We start from the raw sequence: 22,250 nt of genomic DNA, 5'->3' as shown, positions 1-22,250 counted from the left end.
CAGTCTCCAATCCAATTTTCACCCTGTGGTAAGTGGAAGAGCATAATCCTCAAAAGGATATGGGACTCTTTTATCAGAAAAGTAGATTGCAAAGTTGCATTGTTGTTTTGAAGCCCACACCTTATGTGGAAGAGAAACTTCTTAACCAGGCTGTGCAGATGTTGTCCATGGCAGAAATTTATGAATGGTAATTGCTTAAACACTTTCAAAGTGCAGGACACATCTCTTTTTTATTTTTAAAACACTCAATGGCGAAGAGAGAACACCCATTTTTTTTAATACCCCAAGTGGTTGGAGAACGCTCATGCTGATCAAGGGAAATAGCTCCAGTTCCTTTCTCAACTCAAAGGAGGTCAGATTGCCTCTAACTGCCTGTATTAGATGCTGGATGAGTCTTTAGCTAGGGCTGTAGACTTAATGTAATTAATTGCATGAAAAGGAATTAAGATTAATTTGGTGACACAGTCACTGAAAATAAAAGTCTATACACTTTGCTCACCTTGGGCTCAATTTTTATGAAGTTACTACTGCAGATGTTTGGGTTTTTGTTTTGTTTTGGTTTGTTTTTATGGAACAGTCCTCTTTCATGATGTACTTCTACCAGTGTTAAGTGCTTTTAAGTTTTTAGGGGCTGGGGTTTCTTTGTTCTTGTTTTTAATCTGGCACCAAACGTTACAGACGCAAATCATTTAGGATTTTTAAGGCACACAGTTGAATCTTCCCAAGTCCCAGACTGATTGCATACTTTTCCATCCTTTCAGGAATTACAGTTATGCAATATTTAGCAGTTTAGAAATTGTCCAGTCAGTATACATTTTCAGAAAATGACAATTGTTTCTTGGCATTCCTATGTTATAGATTAGTTTGATTTCTTTCTGAAATGTCAAGAATACTTGGTTATCTCTGATTTATATTAACTATTAACAATTCAGATTGATTCCCAAATTGTTTCTTGTTCTTTTTTAACATTTTCTGTAAGATACGGGTAAGTGACATGAAGTCAAAAGAGCTTCATTAAGAATGTATTAATAGCCAGTTTTGTTAATCCTAATATTTTCAATAATAACAGAAATAAATAAAGGTTTGGTATATTTTTTAATCATTGGAGTCATGGTTGTTTTTGCTTATCTTCCAATTCTGTTTTTTCCAGATGAAATAATTGTGCAGAAGCCAGAGCTCACCAGTCCTTCAATCTGTCATGCTCCTGGTGGCGAATACTTTGTAGAAGGAGAGACGTGGAATATCGATTCTTGCACGCAATGTACATGCCACAGTGGACGAGTCCTGTGTGAGACTGAAGTCTGTCCCCCTCTACTGTGTCAAAACCCCACCCGCACACAGGACTCCTGCTGTCCTCAGTGTCCAGGTATATATTACCAACCAGCTTTCATCAGAGTCCTTTCTTGATCTTAGAATTTATGATATGAATATTAAATGTTTCAGTGCATACATGGTTGTTGTATGCAGGTGTGTTGTCGTGTCTTTAGAATTTTGGAGTGCGAGTCTGCAGTCTCCATTTCAGCTGTAAAATTTGACTGTGTGCAAGAGTTACCTAATATGTTAGGGGACTCATGTTCCTGAAGTTTGGACATCATCTCTGAGGGCAATCTAATAATGTAAGGGTTGGATATGTGGGATTTGGTCACAAAAGTACTTGTGTTTGTTTTTATCTTCAACTGATGTGATTTGAGAGTGACTTGAAGGCAACTGACTAACATCAAAGCATTCCAGCCCAGCAGTAGACTGCCTCACAGTGTCTAGAAGGTAACAGGATTTGCTTTTCCCTGAGGAAAGAGATACAATTATAAATAAATGTGAATTCCTATTTTACATAGCAAATGAGGGAGTTTATTGCAGAGGAAAAGCAGTGCAAACCCAGGATTTGTACGTGAACTTGCTGAGAAAACATTTGTCTTTATATAAAACAAAATCTAAACATCTAATTTTAAATTAAAAAGTTAGGTTTTGCCATTTCTTCCTCAGGGTTTTTTTCCTGATTATGTGTTTTCAGTGAAAAAGTTAGCCAGTTCTCCTGACTTCTTTTTTTTCTTATTATTAATGGTGAACATTCATTTTGTTTAACTTCAAAATACAGTTTGGAGAAGTTGATCTTTCTTCACTGGCTACATGAGAAGCTTAGTCTCCTATCTTGCATAGTTAGATTGAGAACCCTTATGAATCTTTTTTTCTTCTTTCTTACATGTTCTCTGCACCTACAGTCATATTTCTTGATCTATAATGTCTGTTAAAATACAGCTTATCTGGAGAAATATTCCCCCATGTGAGTGCATGAGAATTAGAGCAGACCCATTCTCATTAAGATGAAGCCTGATCAAGCTCCATCTGTTTATCCCCAGCTTATAATCAGCTCCTATATGAAGATGAAGATGACAGCAGCATAACAGCTTTTGACTTTGCATCGTTCAAGGCCTTGAACTGACACGGGACATTTAAATTTTTTTAAATTTAAAATTTAATCTCTCTAATTCTAAGGTGAATTCATGTATGCCATTCAGTTTAGAACATTTAAAGTCCCTTTCTGAGAGGTCGTTCATGATATGATTGATAACTTCACTTTTTTTTGTTGTTGTTTTTTTTTTTTGAATAAACTCAGTAAAGGTCTACATCAACTTTATTCTAGACCTTACCATGAGAAGTGTGGAGACTGAATAGGCATGCATGTGAAGATTGAACCCTATGTAGAAGAAATATCAGAGACGTTAGCTGCTGTAAGTTAAATAACTTAATCTGTTTATATTTACAGATGAGCCTCTTCAACCTTCTTCCTCAAGCAATGAGAGCATGCCCAGTTACTGCAAAAACGACGAAGGAGATATTTTTTTGACAGCTGAGTCCTGGAAGCCCAATGTCTGCACTAGCTGCATTTGCATGGATGGTGTGATTAGATGCTACTCTGAGTCTTGCCCACCAGTATCCTGTGAGAGACCTGTGTTGAGAAAGGGACAGTGTTGTCCGTATTGTATTGGTGAGCAAATAAAAATAGTTGATAACTTGCAATTCCCTTCTTGGGAATAAGAAAGAAGATTTATTTCTGAATTTAAATTCTGCCTATTTTGGGGAAATGCAGTTTGTGCCTTCTTTTGAACTGAAGAGTATAAAATCTACATAGGGAGCTTTGAGGATCATTACTTGCAGTTTTGAGGTGCAAGTGCAGGAAGATAAAAATGTAATTTGCATACAAACGAGAGGACATCCTCCTGAAAAACTAGTTGGTAATTTACCTTACTGCATGAAAACATTACACAAAAATTATTTAATTTAAAGGAATATCTGCCAGATAACATATATATTGTACAAGTTATTCAATAGCATTAATAAAAGATTAATTATAAGATTAATTAAAAGATTATTAACTTTTAAGTGTTATTGCAGTAAGTCCAGTGGCTGTAGAATGGAAGGATGGAAGGTGCCGATAGAGAAGAATTCTATAATGAACTTTCTGAAATTAAGTTTTTGTAGCATTGCTGGAATGCTTTCAGAATTTACCATAGCCTATATTTCCAATGGAAAATGGGTGGAAAAGTGGATAATAATTCAGTAAAAAAGTATATCTTAAAATTGATGGGCTGTGAGTATTGTTAATGGAATATGTGACCCAACTTTGCCATCTATTAACAATACAATTCTTCATCAGAAAGGTGGTGAAGTTCTTTCAGATATGTACCATTGATACAGCTCTCAAAATCTTTAATTTGCTGCAGAAAAAAAAATCTTTAACAATAGGTGATACAATTCTATAGCATATGCAAGGACTTCCTTCAGAAAAATGCTTCGAAAAGATGGGAAGTATCAACTTTTCAGTTGCCCATGCAACCTTGCTTGGATTCCTGATAAAGCCATTTTGAGGAGAAAGAATTATCTTACCCTATTACTACTTTTTCATTATGGCTTGCATACAAAAGGGGGAGGATTTAAAATTCCTTTGACAACTGTTTCTCTGCAGGCTTTCCTTCCAGTGATAGACTTTGCAACCATAAAGCTCATTTTAATCTAGAATATGTTTTAATGTAGAAAGGTATAGAGTATATACAAGTGTGTGGCAATGAAACCAGTAGTCAGAACATGAGCCTTAGTACTGTTTCTCACTGTTCTGCTCTTCATTTCTTGAGAATTGTGAAGCACTTCTTGGTAGAGATTCTTCCTTCCTCTTTTCATTAGTAGCTGATCAAGTATTTAGTAGGCAAACTGTAGTAACAGGCCTTCATTTTTTGGAATTTCAGATTGATGTTGGGCTTTAGCACTGTTTCGTTCTTCTTCTTTCGGGATCCAGATCTTGTTTATGTCAAACTAGTTAGTATAGGTTTAAATTCAAAATCATGCAGGCCTTGGATGCATTGTTGTTTTTCTGAATCCTCAAATTCCTCCTGTATGTTCAACATTTTTCTTTCTTGTGCAAAGGAAGATTAATTTGGAAAGATAACCTTCTACTTTAGAAAGGATAAAGGGATATCCATTTGATTAAAGAGAAGATTAGTCTTATGCAGAAAACAGCACTGACTGTGTGCTTACCAGATGTGTTTGATTTCCTGGTGAAGTTAAAGGAAATTTGAGAAAAGACAGGTAGAGCTATGCTGTCTTTTGAACTGCATTTTTGTATGTGGGTTTCTCACTGTGTTTCTCCTTCGTTTCCACTGCCCTTGAGCACTTGCTGTGGTGTAGCCTGTGTTAGGGATAAATCCTGTGTTTATATTCTCATAGAGGTGGACACCAAGCAGGAGAGATGCATGAGATAATACTTTCTTAGGAATTAAAGGACTATCCTCTCAAGGTTCATAGGTGCAATACTGCTGCTCTGAGTTTATCTTTGTTCATTTTTCTAAAAAAACGCTTACTGTATGTATTAAATTGTCATGCATTCTTTATAAACTCACAAAAACCTGAGCAACTCAGAGGACTTTTCCAGCCAACCAGGCTGCTGACTTGAAGAAGTCACACAGGGAGCGCTCAGCTTTAGTTCTGCATACATAGTAGGAAGTAGAGGACTGCTCAGGCTGTGCTCCTCACCCTCTCCCCAGCCTACATTCTAACCTACACAGGTCTCCACTGGTTGAGACACATACTTAAACCCGTGGAAGCCACTGGATGCCTGTACCAAGGCCCTCTGGAACATTTAAGATGTTTGGATACTTTCATTAGTATTTTCTCAGTAGTACTCTTCTTGCTGGTCTATTTTTGCATTGGAATTTACTGTGTCGAGATCTGTGACACTGGTCTGCTGACTGCTAACCTTGTTATTCTGGATGATGTCAGTCTATTATGTTGTCAGTAATTAAAATATGTAACGATGGCCAAAATGTTTAATAAGGCTTTATATTTATATTTGGGAGGTAATTCTGGCTGACCTATTTATATAGACAATCTGTGTGAATATTAAACTTATATCAGCAGTTCTCTGACAGCTTAATAAGTTATTTTGTGATTTGGTTCTGCTATCTCATGCATCTGCTTAATCTGAAAACTCAGGATCATCACCATATTTCTTCATCATAATTTCTGTCCCTAGCAGAAGAAGACAGGAGCTAACATGAAAATGAGGTGCTGTTTGGCTTTTGGGGGTTCTGCTGTGTATTGTGGGGTTTTCGTTTGTTTTTAATTTGGTTTGTTGTTGTCTTTGGGGGTTTTCTGATAATGTATAAAATCCTATAGCAACAAAAAAATGTCCTAGGCTAAGCAGTTCATGATTGTCTTCTCAGTGAAACAGAAGATATACAGTAGACCACCTGAAAAACTTGCGTAGGATGCAGCATTAAAATGAAGCGTATTGAATGCTTAGGTAGAAAATAAATGCTCCAAGACCTTCTTGCTTCATCATGTCTGGGTCTCTATTACACAATGTGTCAAAATCTATCTAAAAAGTTGTTAGTTTTATAACAATCATTGGAAAAGGTGTTCTGGAACCTTGCTTTTTAGGATTAAGATCCCACCAATTTCCAATTTATATAATACGAACCATGAGAAAACATACTGAGCGCAATTTCTTGGGGGTTTCCATTGATGTGGTTACAGAGAATAATCAAATACCCTTGATATCTGTTTTATCATAATAAATAGTCTGAGCTCTTCTAGTTATGTCACCTGAGAGTTGCTTCATCCTCTTCAGCATCCTGCTGAGTCTTTTCTTCAAGCATTCCAGACTGAGTTTGTCTGTCTTGAACGTTGTTAATTAGAACTGTACGTAGCAGTTTCTTTGTTTGGTGGTTGTTGTTGTTAGTTAAATAGGATTTACTAGGAAAACAGAAGGAAGTGTAGGAGTTGGGAGTCATAATCCAACAACATCAACAAAAAAGTTTCTCATAATTTTCACTGCGCTTTTGATATCATCATATCCCAGTCATCCATCTTCTAGCCTTTTGCATGAGGAAAATGAGAAGCAGCAGCTCGGGCTAATTATGTACTTCATAAAGAAGCAGAAATTACACTGCTTCTGAAAAATCTTTGTTGAAAGATGTGGAGAGCATCTTTTAATTTTAGCTGGGATTTCTTTATAGCTATTGCTTCACTTTTGTATTTGGGGAAAAGATCAGATCTGTGTGCAATTGGCCATCACCACATCATCACACTGCTCTGTTCTCTTTCAACAGAAGATACAGTACCAAAGAAAGTGGTCTGCCACTTCAATGGAAAAACATACGCAGATGAGGAACGCTGGGACATCGACAGCTGCACACACTGCTACTGCCTGCAGGGTCAGACACTCTGCTCCACTGTCAGCTGCCCACCCCTCCCTTGTGCTGAACCCATCAACGTGGAGGGAAGCTGCTGTCCCATGTGTCCAGGTAATGTGATGTGACCACCCAGATTATTGTACTGCTGCTTTCCAGCACAGATAGTCAGGGTTTTTTTATTGGTTTTTGAACATCAGTCCAAACTGAATGGTGTACAGGAGATTACAAACATTTAGACTTCAGGGAAAGCAAATAACAGATAGGTATATTGTGCAAATGTAGAGTTTGAATTTTACTTATTCTAAGAAATGCAGACTCAAAAATTAGTTGTTTGACCCTGCTCTCTGTTGGTTTACAAGTTTATGAAAATACAATAGTGATGTAGAAAAATTAATATTTTTACACCTCTGCAATTTCTGTCAGAGATTAACATTTCTGTCCCTTCTAAGTCTCTCATTACTTTTCGAATATTACATTCCTAATTTATCATTTTACGTTGGTGTATATGTAATACGAAATTTTCTTAGCTGTTGACACAGGGGACATAAAAATTACAACTGCTTTTTAATGCTAGCCCTGACATATTTCTGCAGGTCTTTGCCCTTAAGTCTGCTGGTAACTACTGCTGGCAGGACACTTGGGGAGGTTCAGCAGTAGCAACTCTTGCAATTCTCCTACTTTGGGGATAACAGGGAAAAAAAAAAAAAAAGGAAAGCAAAGAAGCCAGCAATTGTCAGTTACATATCAGCTGGAAGATGTAGCATTTTTGCTGTTTAGTACCACAAAAGAAGCAAGGCTGTGGTGAAGTATGTGTTTTGAAATGGTATTTTCAAAAGCAAAAATTGTCTATAGGACTATGTCATTCCATTCACATTAGGATAATGTGAATGGCAGAAGGCATGTATTTTGTATACAGGATGAGGAAAAATTGTAACAGAGGAAACACAAAAATTGTAACAGAGGAATTGTAATAGAGGAAAAATTATAACACAAAATAAGGATATTACATCAAATCAAAATCAAAACAAAATCCCATAGTTGTAGTTAAAATTCTAAAACAAATGAAAAGCTTCATAGGACAAAGCAGATGGCCAAACATATCTTTTGAATTAAGAGCAGTACTAGAAAGTTATGAAGCCTGTGAAAGACATTTATCTCATTTTGCAGAGATGTATGTACCTGAACCTACTAACATCCCCATTGAGAAGACAAATCATCGAGGAGACATTGAATTAGAAGTACCAAACTGGCCAACACCAAGTGAAAATGACATCATCCACATTCACAGAGGTAAGATCTGAGATAAACAGGGCTAACTCAGGTCTGTGTTTATTCCCCAGGTTTTAGCACAGTTACTTTTTCAATTCTGGTACCATCTGTGTAATGCTTTGAAAAAGACAGAATACTCCTTAGTGCAGTAACTGTTACATGAATTTGTTTTGAGTTAGGATGAGTCAGTCTACTGAACTGTATTTATGCAATTTGATCTCATTATCATTACATCTTCAGCTTGGAAGAGACATCTGTGTTGGTGTGACGGAGTTCTATAAAATTAAGGATATGATAAAACGATGAAAGAGGAGTGATTCTGCAGTGTCTTTTTTGATACAAAAAGTAGGAAGCAGGCTGTTACCATGCCATTGGAGTTGATAAACCTTCATTTGGTCCATATGACATTCTTGTATTGAAAAATAAAAACAGGAAAATGTACCACAAGTTAATATATGCCACAGAAAAATGAATGGAGGAAAAAAAAAAAAAAACACTTTAAGTATAATGGCACAGCTAATAATGTTACCTAATGATGTAAAACCATCTCTTGTTTAAAACTATACTGAAATCATTTTTCTAGGGTAGGGGAAAACACTCCATGTTACAGTCTTTTTTAACTCTTTCTGATTGAAGCAATACCAAAACTTGTATTTATTTAGCTATATCCAAGGATCATCTTATAGCATACTACTGTTTGATGGCTAGGAGAAAGGTTACACTTTTCAATGGCAACGTTTCATTTCTCATAGGCATTGGTATCTGGTTTCCATCTATGCTGGCTGAGAACTTGTAAACGCACACTGAAAACTATGTGGGAATGCTCTATAATTACATGAAAAAATAGAGTCTAGTAGACTGCCAGTAGTCTGTTCTCACAGGCTGAGTGGTGCAAGTATTGTGATATGTTCTCAACAAATGAGCATACATGTCTGCACTGTCTTATCAGCTTAAATATATATATATATATATACACTTTCATTGTAAGACTTCCAGGTTTTCCACAGCATAGAAACACAGCTTGATTTTTGTATGAATGGGAATTCAGTTGTGATCAAATAAGATGAAGTGAATGCAACTAAGTCGGAGTTGTTTTTTATTCCTCCTTTAGATTTCATAAAGTTTTCTCTCTTTTTGATGGCTATTTCCTGGCTAATATAGTCACTATACTAAATACTAGCTTTCAGTTATTCCAATTTCAGTTGTTCCAAATAAGATGACATTTCAGGAAAAAAAGTCCAAATTCCTGTGAATGACAGAATTTGTGACTGGGACTTTTATAATTAGATTCTTCTTTATGGTCGTGGCCTATTTACCATTACTAACAAATGCTCACGTTTGCCTTGCAGACATGAATCATCTCCAGGGAGAGTACAGAAGTGGAAGTGGACCGCACCCCAGTGAAGATGCGTCAGTCAGCTCTGTTGCCTTGGTGACGATTCCAATCACGATAGCACTGTTACTGATCATTGTCCTTCTGCTCATCAATCAGAAAAAGCAGTGGATTCCAGTGTCCTGCTACAAAGCTCCAACAAAGGTGCCGTGTCCATGCCTATTTCCAGGTTCTCACCTTTCTGAAAGACAAGATTAACTCCTAGATTCTGTGAGATGCAATTGAATTCACATCACTCCCTTAAATTATTTTTTCCTTATGCCTGAAACCATGTCATACCCATCAGGCTGTTAGTATTTATTTAATCTCCTGAAGGATTATTTTCACTGTCAAATGAAAAGCAGTAATTTGTTGCACCACACAGTAATGAGTGGTCACTACATAGAAATAAAGTTTACCCCCCAAAAAACTAATCCAAAAAAAAAAAAAAACCCTCTGTGTGTGTGTACATAAATGCACGCAACTCCCATCTGCAGTCAATCTCTTGAGAGAACATTTTACTTTTAAAGTGGATAAAAGTTTAGAAAGCAATTGTCCAACATCAGATATTGTGCAATTATCCAACATCAGGTATTGTATGTACTAGTAGTGTTTGTCACATTTTCTAATAACTGCATCATAAGGTTCTGGAATTAATATTTGAAGAGATCTTGGGAAAAAACTGGCTACTAAGTGTTCTGAAATTATAAATTAAAAAAGGGAAGAAGCAGGAAGCTTGGAAATTATCACTGAAATAAGCATTGTATTGTTTTGTTTTGAGTAATAGTTCCATCAGCAGACAAAGCCCTCACTCCATATTCAAATTCCCTTTATATTTGTTCCCCAGTTTCTCTCTCTCACACTTCATAGTTCTAATCAGACAGGCTTTGTCCATACATCTAATATATTACTATTTCTCATTTAGAACACATTTGAGAGAAGTGTCTTTCTTGAAAGCATCTTTTCTTCAGTTTCAGGTAGAAGAATAATACAGTAGTTTTAAAAACGAATTGTCCCTATTCTTCTTTCACTGTTGAGGAACATTCTTAAAAAAATCATTTTCAAAAAGTTGGCAAATACAGTCAGAGCATATAGTTGAATTCAATTTTAGTTAAACAGAAAGCATGAAAAATCAACTTTATTCCATTTCCAGTCTTTCAAGCCAAGTAAATGATGCTAGTTTCTGAGTTTCTTAAGGAATCCGTTTAAAAATTCATTTCCTAACTCTAATGGATTTACTCTCAGAAAGGCTGCTTTCCACCCAAGTGTGTTATGTGACAAAGTGACTGAAGCTGAAGTGAAAATCACAACTTATTAACTGAGGAACTATAATCAGTAATTCTACATTTGGCCAATGTTTCCACTTCCACTTGTTACTTCAGCATGTGAATAAAAGAAGTGATTCACTTGACTGGAATGACACTGAGAGAAACTTTTAAAAGTACTTCCTGTAGGGAAATGGAAAAAAAAAAAAAATGGGGAGGGAAAAAAAAGTTTTCACAAAAGATGAAAACTTGAATTCCTTACACCAGGCAGAAATACCCAAGTCCTCAAGGAAGGATAATTTTAATGTAATGTTCAGCATTTACAAAAAGTTCAATGAATTTCAAACCAATAAAGGTTTTTATTACAGTTATTTATTTATACTAGAAATACCACAGACTGAACACTGTTGTTCAGCCTATCCAATAACAACACAGTCCCACAAAGCTGTCCCTTTTTTGCCAGACATAGTATTTCAGATGATATCTTTCACTTTTTCCAGAAATAACAGAGAAATCATCAACCATTATTATGTAGTTTTTCATTTCTTACATCCCCCTGATGCTAATGGAATAAAATAATTTAGTTTTTTGAGCAAATATATTCCCCCAGTCAGTGGTTCCTAGGACTTTTTGGATTGAAGCTACCTTTCTTCAGAGGGGAGCATTCTGCATTGTGCCCTTATAGCTGTATGTTCTCTTCCATAGCTGACTCTGTTGTCATCAGATTTTCTTTCTGCTTTCTCTGCAATGACTGCAGGAGAGAAGTTTTGAAGCTTATAGATGTTTAAATATGCTACGAAAACATAATGAAAAAAAGGAAGATAAATTGACATTTGATGTTAATCTAAAAGTAAACATATAGATACTAAGATACGTAATAGTCTACAGGATTGAGTAATTTGTATTGAACTTTAGAAGAAGTGGTCTTTAAAGGATGATGCATAAGATACACTAGAAGACAGGTATATTGTTGAAGAGAACATACTGCGTAAGCACAGTCTTTTCTATCAAGAATGACAGGTTTTTCCACAGTTATCTGAGAGATTTTGCATTTCTGCTACACATTCTCAAATTTAGCCTAGCAATGGGAGATCTTGTCTGCTGCTCCTTCATTTCACATAAAATATCCCTTTCATATTGTAAAAATGAGGCCTCATTTTGTGTTCTTATTCCTGGTTTTGTTGTAAACTGTTTTCTCACCTGTGAGTCAACTGGTTTCCATAGAATTGCTTCTCTCACAATCTCACATTTAACATGGGAGACTATCTGACTTCAATTGCATGAATAAAAAAAAATAAAAAAAAGAAAATCTCTCCAATTATCTTAGTGGATTTGTAACCTGGAACAAAACATTCTTGAAAATGATCAGCAATAAAGAGGCTGTTAAAGTCTTGGAAACAACCTCCTGCACATCCAAGGCAACAAATTGAAGCCCTTGTGTGTTGGTAGACTAATAGATAATGGTTTAACCAGTCCATGTGGGATATGAGAATACCAGAACTTCACTGAGAAGATGAAAAATGGCGATTTGTAAGAGCATGTTGGTATATTATTGTGCCTGGCATAAACCTTTGCCAAGCTTAGCAAGAGTCCAGGTTTTCATTGCCAATTTGATTTCCCCTTGTGTTTATGGACCACAAACATTTGTTAGTTATGGGTCGAATGCAAACTTTTTTTTGACTGATTCAATGTTCCCTTTCTGTTTTAACAGCCTTCCTGCCTAAACAATCAACTGGTATATGTGGACTGCAAGAAAGGTACCATGGTCCAGGTGGACAGTTCTCAGAGGATGCTAAGAATTGCAGACCCAGATTCAAGATACAGTGGATTTTACAGCATGCAAAAACAGAACAACCTACAGGCAGATAATTTCTATCAAACAGTTTGAAGAATTGCACCCTTACTGAGGATTTAAGAAAGAGAGAGAGAGAGAGACTAAGTCTGCTATTAAAATAAAACTAGAATTGTGCACTTGCTTAGTGGATTGTATTGGATTTGTGACTACATGTACAGCTCTAAGACCTTACTGGGATGAGCTCTGACTCCTGCAATGTGCCAGAAAAAGCATTCCCACTTTTCCTTGAGATAACTGACCAAGTGTTTTCTTAGAACCAAAGTTTTAAAACTTGTTAAGGTGTATTTGCTTGTAACATAGCTATAGAGGTTTTTTGGGAGGGGGAATCAGGGGCTAGGGGTAGGCAATAAAGTAAAAGGAAGCTTCAGAGAAGAAAAGCTGGTCATGCTTGGCTGGAGGAGAAAATGAATAAAGAATACTGCCGAGCAGCAGGATAGTGGCTTTTCTTGTTGCTCTGAAATTGCATCTGTTGCAGCAAATCCTAACCCCAGGTGAAAAAATATGAAAAGGTCTGATTTTTTTTTCCAGCTGTTGCTACAATAATATACTCATAGAACAGAATTTGTCACATCACAGGTGTGGTGTAGCTGCAAATATTTTTCTATATGATGAGAAGCTGCAGTAGTTAATGAAATAGCAAGGAAAAGGTTATAGCAGAAAATAAAGGGTGGGTTTATTAAGGATGTATAAAATGATACCTTGTGCTGCTTTTTGTTTTTGTTTTAGTTTTGTTTTCTTCAAAGCTGATTGGCTAGATTAGCCAGACTTTGGCAGAGTTAGCAAATGACTGAGGCCTAAGTAATTCCTGATATGAGCACTGGATCTTTTGACAGCAGTATTGAAGGAAGGAAGGAAAAGTCAAGAACACCATGCAGTTCCAGGGGCTTTTGTTTGTTTGTTTTGTCTGTTATGGTTTTGTTTTGTTATTTTATATCAATCTCTGGTTGTTCATACAGGAGAAGGAAAAATATATTTTGTTGGACAAAGCTCTTGCTTAAAAGAGAGTTAAAAAGAGACTGTTTTAAGGTTGTTTTTTTTTTTTCCTGTTGATGTTCTTATTTACTGGTATGCAGATTTAGAAACTACTTCCATGCTAGGAAGCTGCTTAATTTTAATTGTATATTACTCAAGCACCTTTTTTGAAGCTCAGAAAAAAAAAAAAAAAGGAGATCATGCTTCTTTAAACTTTAGCATTATAGGAATATTTATGTAAATATAATTATGCTAAAAACAACAAAAAGTATTTGTATGTTTGTGTATATATATGTATATACAAATGCATGTAGGTATACATACGTATATGTACATGCATGTGTATATGCACTATACATATATATACTGTATATATAAAATACTATGTATACAGTATATATTTTTTCTATTTTTTTTCTTGTTGAATGTATTTTTATCTGAGAGAGATTTTACCCAGAGCAGAAACAGATAAACAGGCATTCCATATCAGTGCTTAATCGCTTGTGAGTTTAGAAAAGACAAGAAAAGAGCATCTCATTCTACCTACAGTTTGATTTGATTTGAAAGTGTTTGTGTGCGCGTGTGTGTGTGTGCACTCTTGTGTTTGCGTGTGTACAGTACGTGCACGATTATAGCAGTAAGCGTTGCTCTTGCTACTTGCTACATTTCAGGGTGTTTCTTATTTTTCTTTTCCTGCTTAGCCTTAAAAAGGCTTTTTAATGAATGCATTGGCTAGAGACACTGATGACAATATACATGCAGCACTAATCAGCTCCATAGAATAACACCATCAGCTCCTGGATTTTCTTTTTTTTTTTTCCTTTCTTTTTTTTTTCTTTTTTTTTTTTCAAACAATTGTTTGAAACAACTACTGGAATATTGTCCACATTAAGCTGGAATTTTGTTGTAGCTTGCCTCATTTATAACTCTGACTGTATAATACAATGTTAACTTTCCAAACAGGTCTTGGCACTTTTATACTAATTACCCATTTGTGCATTGCCTTTTTTCTTTTACAAATGCTTGTCATAAGAGACACAGATACCCAGTATGCTTAATGTGAAAAGAAAATGTATTTTTTGTAAAGGAACTCTCAAGTATTGTTGTAAATACTTGGTCAGAGGTTGCTGAACTTTAAAACTGAAAAAAAAAACTAATTTATTATTATAATGACCTAATTTATTAATCTGAAGATTAACAATTTTTTTGTTTTAGAATATCAAAAAGGTGTTCTAGCTGTTTGCATCAAAGAAAAAAATAGGTGTATCATTAAAGGTCAACATTTTTTCTGCTTATATAACTTCAGTTTCCAATCACCAATACGAAAAAATGTAGTCTCCCCAGTGTTTTATACTCAATCTGATATTGAAACAGAGATGTTTCTGTCCAGTTACTACAAAGATTTTGTCAAGACAAGACATCCATTCCTTGCATAAGAGTAAGCAGTCTTTATCCAGAAATTGTAAATGCTTGCTTTTGTTTTACAATCAAGGCCATATTCTGAAAATATTAGCAGGATATAGGACATGGTGTAAAATGTTTTTTATTATTATTATTTTATTATTATTATTTTAAAGATATGATTTATCCTATGTGCTGTATCCATTACACTCTTTTACTTTGGTTCCTGTTGTGCTCTTGTAAGAGAAATGCAGATATAATTTTCTGAAAAATAGATGCATATGTGGCACTCGGAGTGCACTGCGGTTCAGCAGATTGCTTGTTTACTTTTTTAACTGTAAGGCGGTTTCTTGTAATTTGGCTCTTGGCAGCACAATAAAAAAATTTTAAACCTACTGATGTACGTGTTCTTAAATCTTCATATTTATTTGAAACAGTTTATATCTTTACATTATGGTGAGGTGTTTTTTTTTTTTTTCCCTTTGAGTAGGAAGTCATATGATTGTCATGCTGACCTTATAACAGAACAGTTCAGAAAATACTGTGGGTAAAGGGCAGTTTGCGGTTACCGAATGTTCTGGGGTTTGCACTGAAGAATTTTTGCATTGGAGGGGTTCGTGGAATTCCAAATAGTTTCAGCATTCTGTAAAGCACAATCCATCAAGCACACAGTTAGGCCTCTGCCCTGACACTGAGGCCATCTGGTCTAGTCATACCTGTAACAGACAGCCACAAACAATCCTACAGTGCTGTGACAAGAGGTCCTATAGAATCATAGAATGACTCTGGTTGGAAGGGACATTAAAGATCCTCTGGTTCCAACCTCCCTGCCATGGACAGGGACACCTCCCACTAGATCAGGTTGCCCAAGGCCTCATCTAAACTGGCCTTGAATAATAGTGTAGCCTGCAGGAATGGGGAGGTGATCGTCTCCTTGTACTCTGCTCTGGTGAGGCCGCACCTCCAGTACTGTGTTCAGTATTGGGCCACTCAGTACAAGGAGGTCAAGGCCTTCTGGAGTGTGTCCAGAGAAGGGCTACGAAGCTGGTGAAGGTGAAGGGCCTGGAACACAAGTGCTATGAGAAGCGGCTGAGGGAACTGGGGTAGTTTAGTCTGGAGAAGAGGAGGCTCAGGGAAGACCTTATTGCTCTCTACAACTACCTGAAAGGAAGGTGTGGGGAGCTGGGGGTCGGCCTCTTCTCACAGATAACTAGTCATAGGATTAGAGGGAATGGCCTCAAGTTGCACCAGGGGAGGTTTAGGTTGGAAATGAGGAGGCATTTCTTCTCAGAAAGAGTAGTCAGGCATTGGAATGGGTTGCCCAGGGAGGTGGTGGAGTCACCGTCCCTGAGGGTGTTTAAGGAAAGGTTGGACCTGCTGCTTAGGGGCATGGGTTAGTGTGTGACATTGGTGGTAGGGGGACAGTTGGACCAGATGATCTCGGAGTTCTTTTCCAACCTGAATGATTCTATGATTGGTGGAAACCTCCAGGGTGGGGCATCCACAACCTCCCTGGGCAGCTTGTTCCAATGCCTCACCACACTCTGAGTGAAGAATTTCCTCCTAATCCCTAATCTAAATCTCTCTTTTTTAGTCTAAAATAATTCCCCCCTTGTCCTGTCATTAAAAGGTCTCGGGAATCGTAATTGGCACTTCAAGGACTTCCTGGTTTACTGATTATTCATTTACTTATTAGCCTATAATGTTGTGGTTTTTTTGTTTGTTTGTTTGTTTTGTCTTGTTTTGTTTAGTTTTTCCTTCTATTAATTTGTAAGTTAATAGAATTGATGTAAAGTTCTGGTATGTATCTTTCTGAGAGAAGGAGTTTTTCAGCTTAACTACTTCCTGTGTGGAAAGAATGGCCTCATTTTCTTTCTTTTTTACCCTACCCCCTTGATGGTTTTATTTCATACCCTTTACTTTATGCATTCAAAGAAGCAGTGGATCATCATTTACATACCACCCATTAACTGAGAGACCTGCATCTTCATTTTTTTTCTAAAAAGCCCTAGAGCTGTTCCACACCTTTTGGCCAATCTTGCCATTGTTTGTAGTTCTTATTCTATTATATCTTTCTGATGTCAAGGCCAAAAGAACAGAAAAAGTCCTCGTTGTTTAAATGTGGTACACCCTAGAACTAGCATATTTACTGTTTTGATTGCTACTTGAAAATGAGTCCATGTTCTTAGAAAGCTGGCTTTAATAATCTAAAATGCCCAAGTAATTATAGTTATTGCAAAGCCCATAAATGACTTTGACTAGGACAGATTGTTATTTTTGGTCATCCCTTTACATTTCTATCTGCTAAATTTCCAGTAATTTCCCTTTCTAGTTAACTGTTCCAGCATTTTTGTTCCATCCTGTTATGTCTGTGGAAGACTGTCGCTGACAAACATTTGGATTTTTCATGTGAACAGAACATGAAACAACTGTATGCTAATGTGTAAAATGATGGTGCAGCCACATTTGAACACTCTAAGCAGTCCTGACCTCCTTTGCCCTACTACCAGCATCAGAAAGGATTGTATTTGGAATGCCCATACAGACTAGGGCTTGACAGGTTGAAAGAGCTGTAACTGAGCAGGATAAGACAAAGGTCTTTACCTGAATGACACAAAAATGCTTAACAGGGAATTATTTTTTCTGCCTGCCTTGTCTCTTTTCAAACATCAGGTGGGAAGAATGAAAAACTTAAGGCTCAAAACAAAGGAAGGTTAGCAGAGAAACTTCGAATCATTGAATCATCTAGATTGGAAAAGACCTTCAAGATCTAGCTCAACCATCAACCTGACCTAACATGTCCTATCACCAAACCCTGTCACGTCCCCATGGCTCTTGAATACCTCCAGGGCTGGGACACCGCCATGTCCCTGGACAGCCTGTTCAGATGCCTATCCTACCCTTTCTGTGAATAAATTCTTCACAATATCCAATCTGAACCTCCCCTGGCATGGCTGGAGGCTGCTTCCTTGCATCCCATCCCTTGTCACCTGAGAGAAGAGGCCAACACACTCCTCAGTGGAAGCTCCTTTCAGGCAGTTGCAGAGTGTGATGAGGTCTCCTCATAGCCTCCTCCTCTCCAGACTGAACAGCCCCAGTTCCATCAGCTGCTCCTTCCTCACAAGTCTTGCTTTCTTCTCCCTTCACCAGCTTCATTGGTCTTCTCTGCACATGCTTGAGCCACTCAGTACCCGTCTGGTAGGGGCCCAGAACTGAACACAATACACTTTGGGATACCAAAAGTTTGCAGAGGAATATAATAGTTGACTTAAAAAATAATAATAATAAAAAAATGATAAGCTATTGCTCATAAAGACGCAATGTAAAGATAGCAAAGGGTGGGCACTAGAGTGACTCTGCTAATATAAAACAAGTATCTCCAGAAGTTATATGCTGGGTAGGCAGCCAAACTGGGGGAAACATAATAGCCAAAAAGCCCCCCATGCTTCAGTTACGAGGTTCCAATGTTCCCAGTGCTCAGCCCCTACTTGCTCCCTCATGAGGACCTACTGCAGCCTCAGGGCTTCCCTGTGGTGGTCTCTTTGCTTGCACAAGTCGAAGATGCTCACTTAGTTGTGGGGTCAGCCTCTTCTCGCAGATAACTAGTTGTAGGACTAGAGGGAATGGCCTCAAGTTGCGCCAAGGGAGGTTCAGTTTGGAAATGAGGAGACATTTCTTCTCAAAAAGAGTGGTTAAGCATTGGAATGGGTTGCCCAGGGAGGTGGTGGAGTCACCGTCCCTGAGGGTGTTTAAGGAAAGGTTGCACCTGGTGCTTTGGGACATGGTTTAGTAGGTGATAGTGGTAATACGGTGATGGTTGGACCTTATGATCTTGGAGCTCTTTTCCAACCTTAATGATTCTATGATTCTACACATCCGAAGTCCAACGATGAAATTAAGCAGCGACTGGCCATTTTTATTTTTTTTACAAAAGTAGGACAGCGTCCCTGAAAACACCTCCACTTCCGCCGACCGGCACCCGCAGGAGCCGCCACCTGCCCTGGAGGCGGATCCCTATCCCCACACCGCCTCAGGGCAGGCTGCGAGGGGCGAAGGTCCGCGCCTCCAGCCCGGAGGGCGGCGGGCACCGCGCCGGAGGTGACGGGCGGCCCCAGCGCCGCCGGCCGTGCCGTGCCGTGCCGTGCGCTGCCCCGCGACGCCGCCTTCCGCCGCCAACGGGTCGCGCGCTCCGCGCTCCGCCCCCTGCGGCCGTTGGGAGCGGCCGTTGGGCAGCCCTGTCCCGTCACGCGCCTCCTCCTTCCCCCTCCCGCCCCCGGAGCTGCGGGAGGCGCCGGGAGCGCGCACGGCCGGGGACGCGCAGCCGGCGGGGGGGGGGGTGTCTCCGGGTGCCGCGATGGCGGCGGCGGCCTCGCAGCGGGACCCGGGCGACTGGCAGGACTTCTCCGGCTTCCAGCCCCCGCAGGCTGGCGGCGCTCCCGAGGCCGCCCGCGACAAAAGCGGCTGGGCCGGGGGGGATCTGGGGGCGAGGCTGTCCCTCTGCTTCCAGCCCCCGCAGGCCCGGGCTGGCGGCGGCGGCGGCGGCGAGAGCCGCGTTCCGCTGCGGCCCCTCACGGAGCAGAGCGCCCTGCAGGACGACGAGTGAGTGCGGACGGGGGGACGGACAGACAGACAGACAGAGGGGAGCGGCGGTGCCCGGGGAGGCCCGGCCCGGCCTGAGGGGACAGCGGGGACGTGGGGCTGGCAGGGCAGGGCGCTCTGCGGCTCGTCCTGGCCTCGGGGCCCGGCCTCGCCGCTGCCTTGGGAGGGAGCCCTTTGGCTTTGGGTCCCGGAGCCGCCTGTGCCTGCGGCCCCGTGGGTGGGTGTCCGTCGCCCCAGACGGGACCGCTCCGGCAGGCGGAGCGGCTGGCGGTGCTGTGCCTTCGGCTGCTTGCCGCCCGCCCGCTGCTCTGCTTCACCGCTGGGGGCTGACCGGGGGGGGATGGAAAGCAGATAGAGAACGGGATCGCCGAGTTGCGACTGTGGTAATTGCTGTCTCCCCCGAGCAGTAGACCACTTCTGACCTCTGCTGCCTTCCTGTTTTTATTTTACTAGTATCTATGTTCTCTTTTATAGTAAATTTCACTGTTAGCTTGTCTTCGTTATACAATCATAGAATCATTAGAAACGCTGTCTTCATTATACAGTCACACTGCAGCTTTTCTGTTACTTTGAGGTAACTAAATTATATGTCTCATTCCATGAAAAGGGTGGAAAAAAAAAGCCACTCAGCAAATGACTGGGTGTCTGGTATAAACAGTGAGGTAAGTACGCAGAGCTGTGAATCAGAGATGTTGTACAGCAGGAGACTCTGTCTGCCCTTCTGTCTCTGGCTCAGGCATTCCTCTGACCTCCTGTGATCCTAGCTAGGCAACCGCTCCAAACACGCATCAACAGCATGTTGCTGTTGGCAGGGTTAGAGGCAGGGTTTGTTAGCTGACTTGAGATGACCTTCTGACGGGGCTGCTCAGTTTCAAAATCTCGACTGGTGTACCAGAACAGGACTGCATATGCAAGCCTAGAGTCCATTGTATACTGTAGACATGATTAAGATCAACTGTGAACAAGAGTGATGGACTGGGATCAGTGAGAGTACTTCTAGATAAAGCAAAATTACTGTAAAATTTTTAGCATAAGTTCTGCGTGTTCATTATTCAGTGATAAACAGAGAGGAAAAAAAGTATGATAAAAGTAGCTAAAGCAAGCCATAAAAATAGAAGTTTCGCTCAGATGTTGCTATTCAGCTAGTTGCTATTCTGCTAGTTCCCAATTTTAAATTGCAAAATGCGAGGAAAACGAGAGCAACAATAGGGAAAGAATTTATAGCTGAGATCAAATTTCATTAGGGGAGGGCTTGCCCACTCCCCAGGAAGATTTTGAGTATAGTTATGTAATTAGCAATGTGGCTGTCTCTTTGTTACCTTGCTTTATATTACTGCTGTGCATAAATTTTACATTTAAAATGAGAAATAAATGGGGTTTATTGAAAACCATTGTCACTTGACTTCAGAACTTGATAAAAAATAGTGTCAGTAACTTGCAGATGAATGTTTAGTAGTCATTGATTGAAATATGTTATCATTACAGATACGGTTACTGCTGATCAGTTATTGTTTTAAGTTCTCCATCTTCATTTTTATTCTTCTCTCCAGGATCTGGAATGCCTTGACTGATAATTATGGTAATGTAATGCCAGTTGACTGGAAATCTTCCCACACCAGAGCTTTGCACTTGCCAACGCTGAATCTTTCAGAAAAAGGGGTAAGTTCTGATCAGTAAAAATACCCCTTCTTGGATCTTTTATACTCAGCAGGAAAATAAAGCAATTTGCTTTTCTATAAAGGAGTGTTGCTATTAAATAGCTTAAAATATTTTGCTTGACATTAGACATGAGGTTTTTAAAAAAATAATAGAAAGACAAACAGCCATTGATGTATGTTTGCTTCTGTTTGGGTTGGAGTAATACAGGGTTAGATGGATGTTTATTAGAGGCCAATGTTAATTAGATCAGAGCATGAGAGGTAACATTTATGTGGAATGATTTCTCATTGTACAAATCTTTCTCCTATCTGTTTTATCTTGAACAGTGTTCTGGGTAAGGGAGGAGAAAAGGGAGTATTCTGATTTAGTAAATCCATTGTGGACTTTTTCAAAGTTGATCTCATTCTGCAGTCAGGTAGAGACTGAAGTAGATTCTTTAACAGAAAAGACAACCCAGGGGTCACTGAAGTGTAATCTTTTGTTTTGTATTTCTTATTTAACAAGTGAAATGGTTTTCTAGAGAAAGAAGAGCTCGAGCAATGTTTATAGAAGGGTTTGTCCACTGATCTTCTTAAAAGTGGATTAAAACACTTCGGTAAGAAAAGCTAGGAAGAGTTCTCATCTCTCAGGCCTTCTGAGGAAATGAGTTGTTTATCTTTAAACGTGGTGAAGTTGAATAATGTTGTAAAAATACCTTGGTGTGTAACGTGAGAATAGATTAAAGCTTTGATTTTTGCCATCCATTAGAAATCCACAGCTATATTTTACTATAACAGCAGTAGTTACTGTTCTGGTGAAAAGGATATCAGAAGAAAACTGACTCTTAGGGGTTCTTCAGGGGAAGATGGCAATGTGGAACTCACTCTGTCTTTCTCTGAGTCTGATGATCATCTCTTGATTTCGACTCGTGTTTATTCTAATTTTTATTAATAGAGTGCTCAGATTGTCTAAGTGGTTTCGGAGTAATTAGATCCTTACATTTAAAGTTAAAAACAATTGCATCCCCATGTGCTGTAATTGTATTATATGACTGAAAAGATGGACTGAAAGACTGATGGCTTTCTTGATAAGGAACTAGTTACAATATAAAATATTTAATATATTTTTTGTAAATTTTGTGGGAAATTATGATGGAACTACATGAATGTAAAGTTGGTTTGATGAATTAGAAA

General features: G+C 38.9%; 2 protein-coding genes across 4 annotated transcripts in view; both read left to right on the top strand.

The window, feature by feature from the left end:
• Nucleotides 1-15,215, top strand: part of CRIM1 (cysteine rich transmembrane BMP regulator 1) — a 181,400-nt gene extending 166,185 nt beyond the window's left edge. For both annotated transcript variants that reach the window (XM_080583957.1, XM_080583956.1), the window contains 6 exons: nt 1,151-1,366; nt 2,765-2,986; nt 6,603-6,797; nt 7,854-7,976; nt 9,305-9,492; nt 12,304-15,215. In XM_080583957.1, the coding sequence (XP_080440083.1) occupies nt 1,151-1,366; nt 2,765-2,986; nt 6,603-6,797; nt 7,854-7,976; nt 9,305-9,492; nt 12,304-12,480 (1,121 nt within the window). In that variant the 3' untranslated portion in view covers nt 12,481-15,215. The remainder of the gene's footprint in view (nt 1-1,150; nt 1,367-2,764; nt 2,987-6,602; nt 6,798-7,853; nt 7,977-9,304; nt 9,493-12,303) is intronic.
• A 3,814-nt stretch (nt 15,216-19,029) lies between these two features.
• The window catches only part of FEZ2 (fasciculation and elongation protein zeta 2), a 29,588-nt gene continuing 26,367 nt past the window's right edge, over nt 19,030-22,250 (top strand). Inside the window, exons 1-2 of one of the 2 annotated variants that reach the window (XM_080583959.1) lie at nt 19,030-19,419; nt 20,970-21,078. In XM_080583959.1, the coding sequence (XP_080440085.1) occupies nt 19,175-19,419; nt 20,970-21,078 (354 nt within the window). In that variant the 5' untranslated portion in view covers nt 19,030-19,174. The remainder of the gene's footprint in view (nt 19,420-20,969; nt 21,079-22,250) is intronic. The other variant, XM_080583960.1, reaches the window with a different exon arrangement.

The sequence above is a fragment of the Anser brachyrhynchus genome, assembly GCF_964034855.1.
Source record: "Anser brachyrhynchus genome assembly, chromosome: 3".
NCBI classification, from domain to species: domain Eukaryota; kingdom Metazoa; phylum Chordata; class Aves; order Anseriformes; family Anatidae; genus Anser; species Anser brachyrhynchus.
Note: the sequence above shows the minus strand (reverse complement) of the source record. Positions and strands in the feature narration are given on the sequence as shown.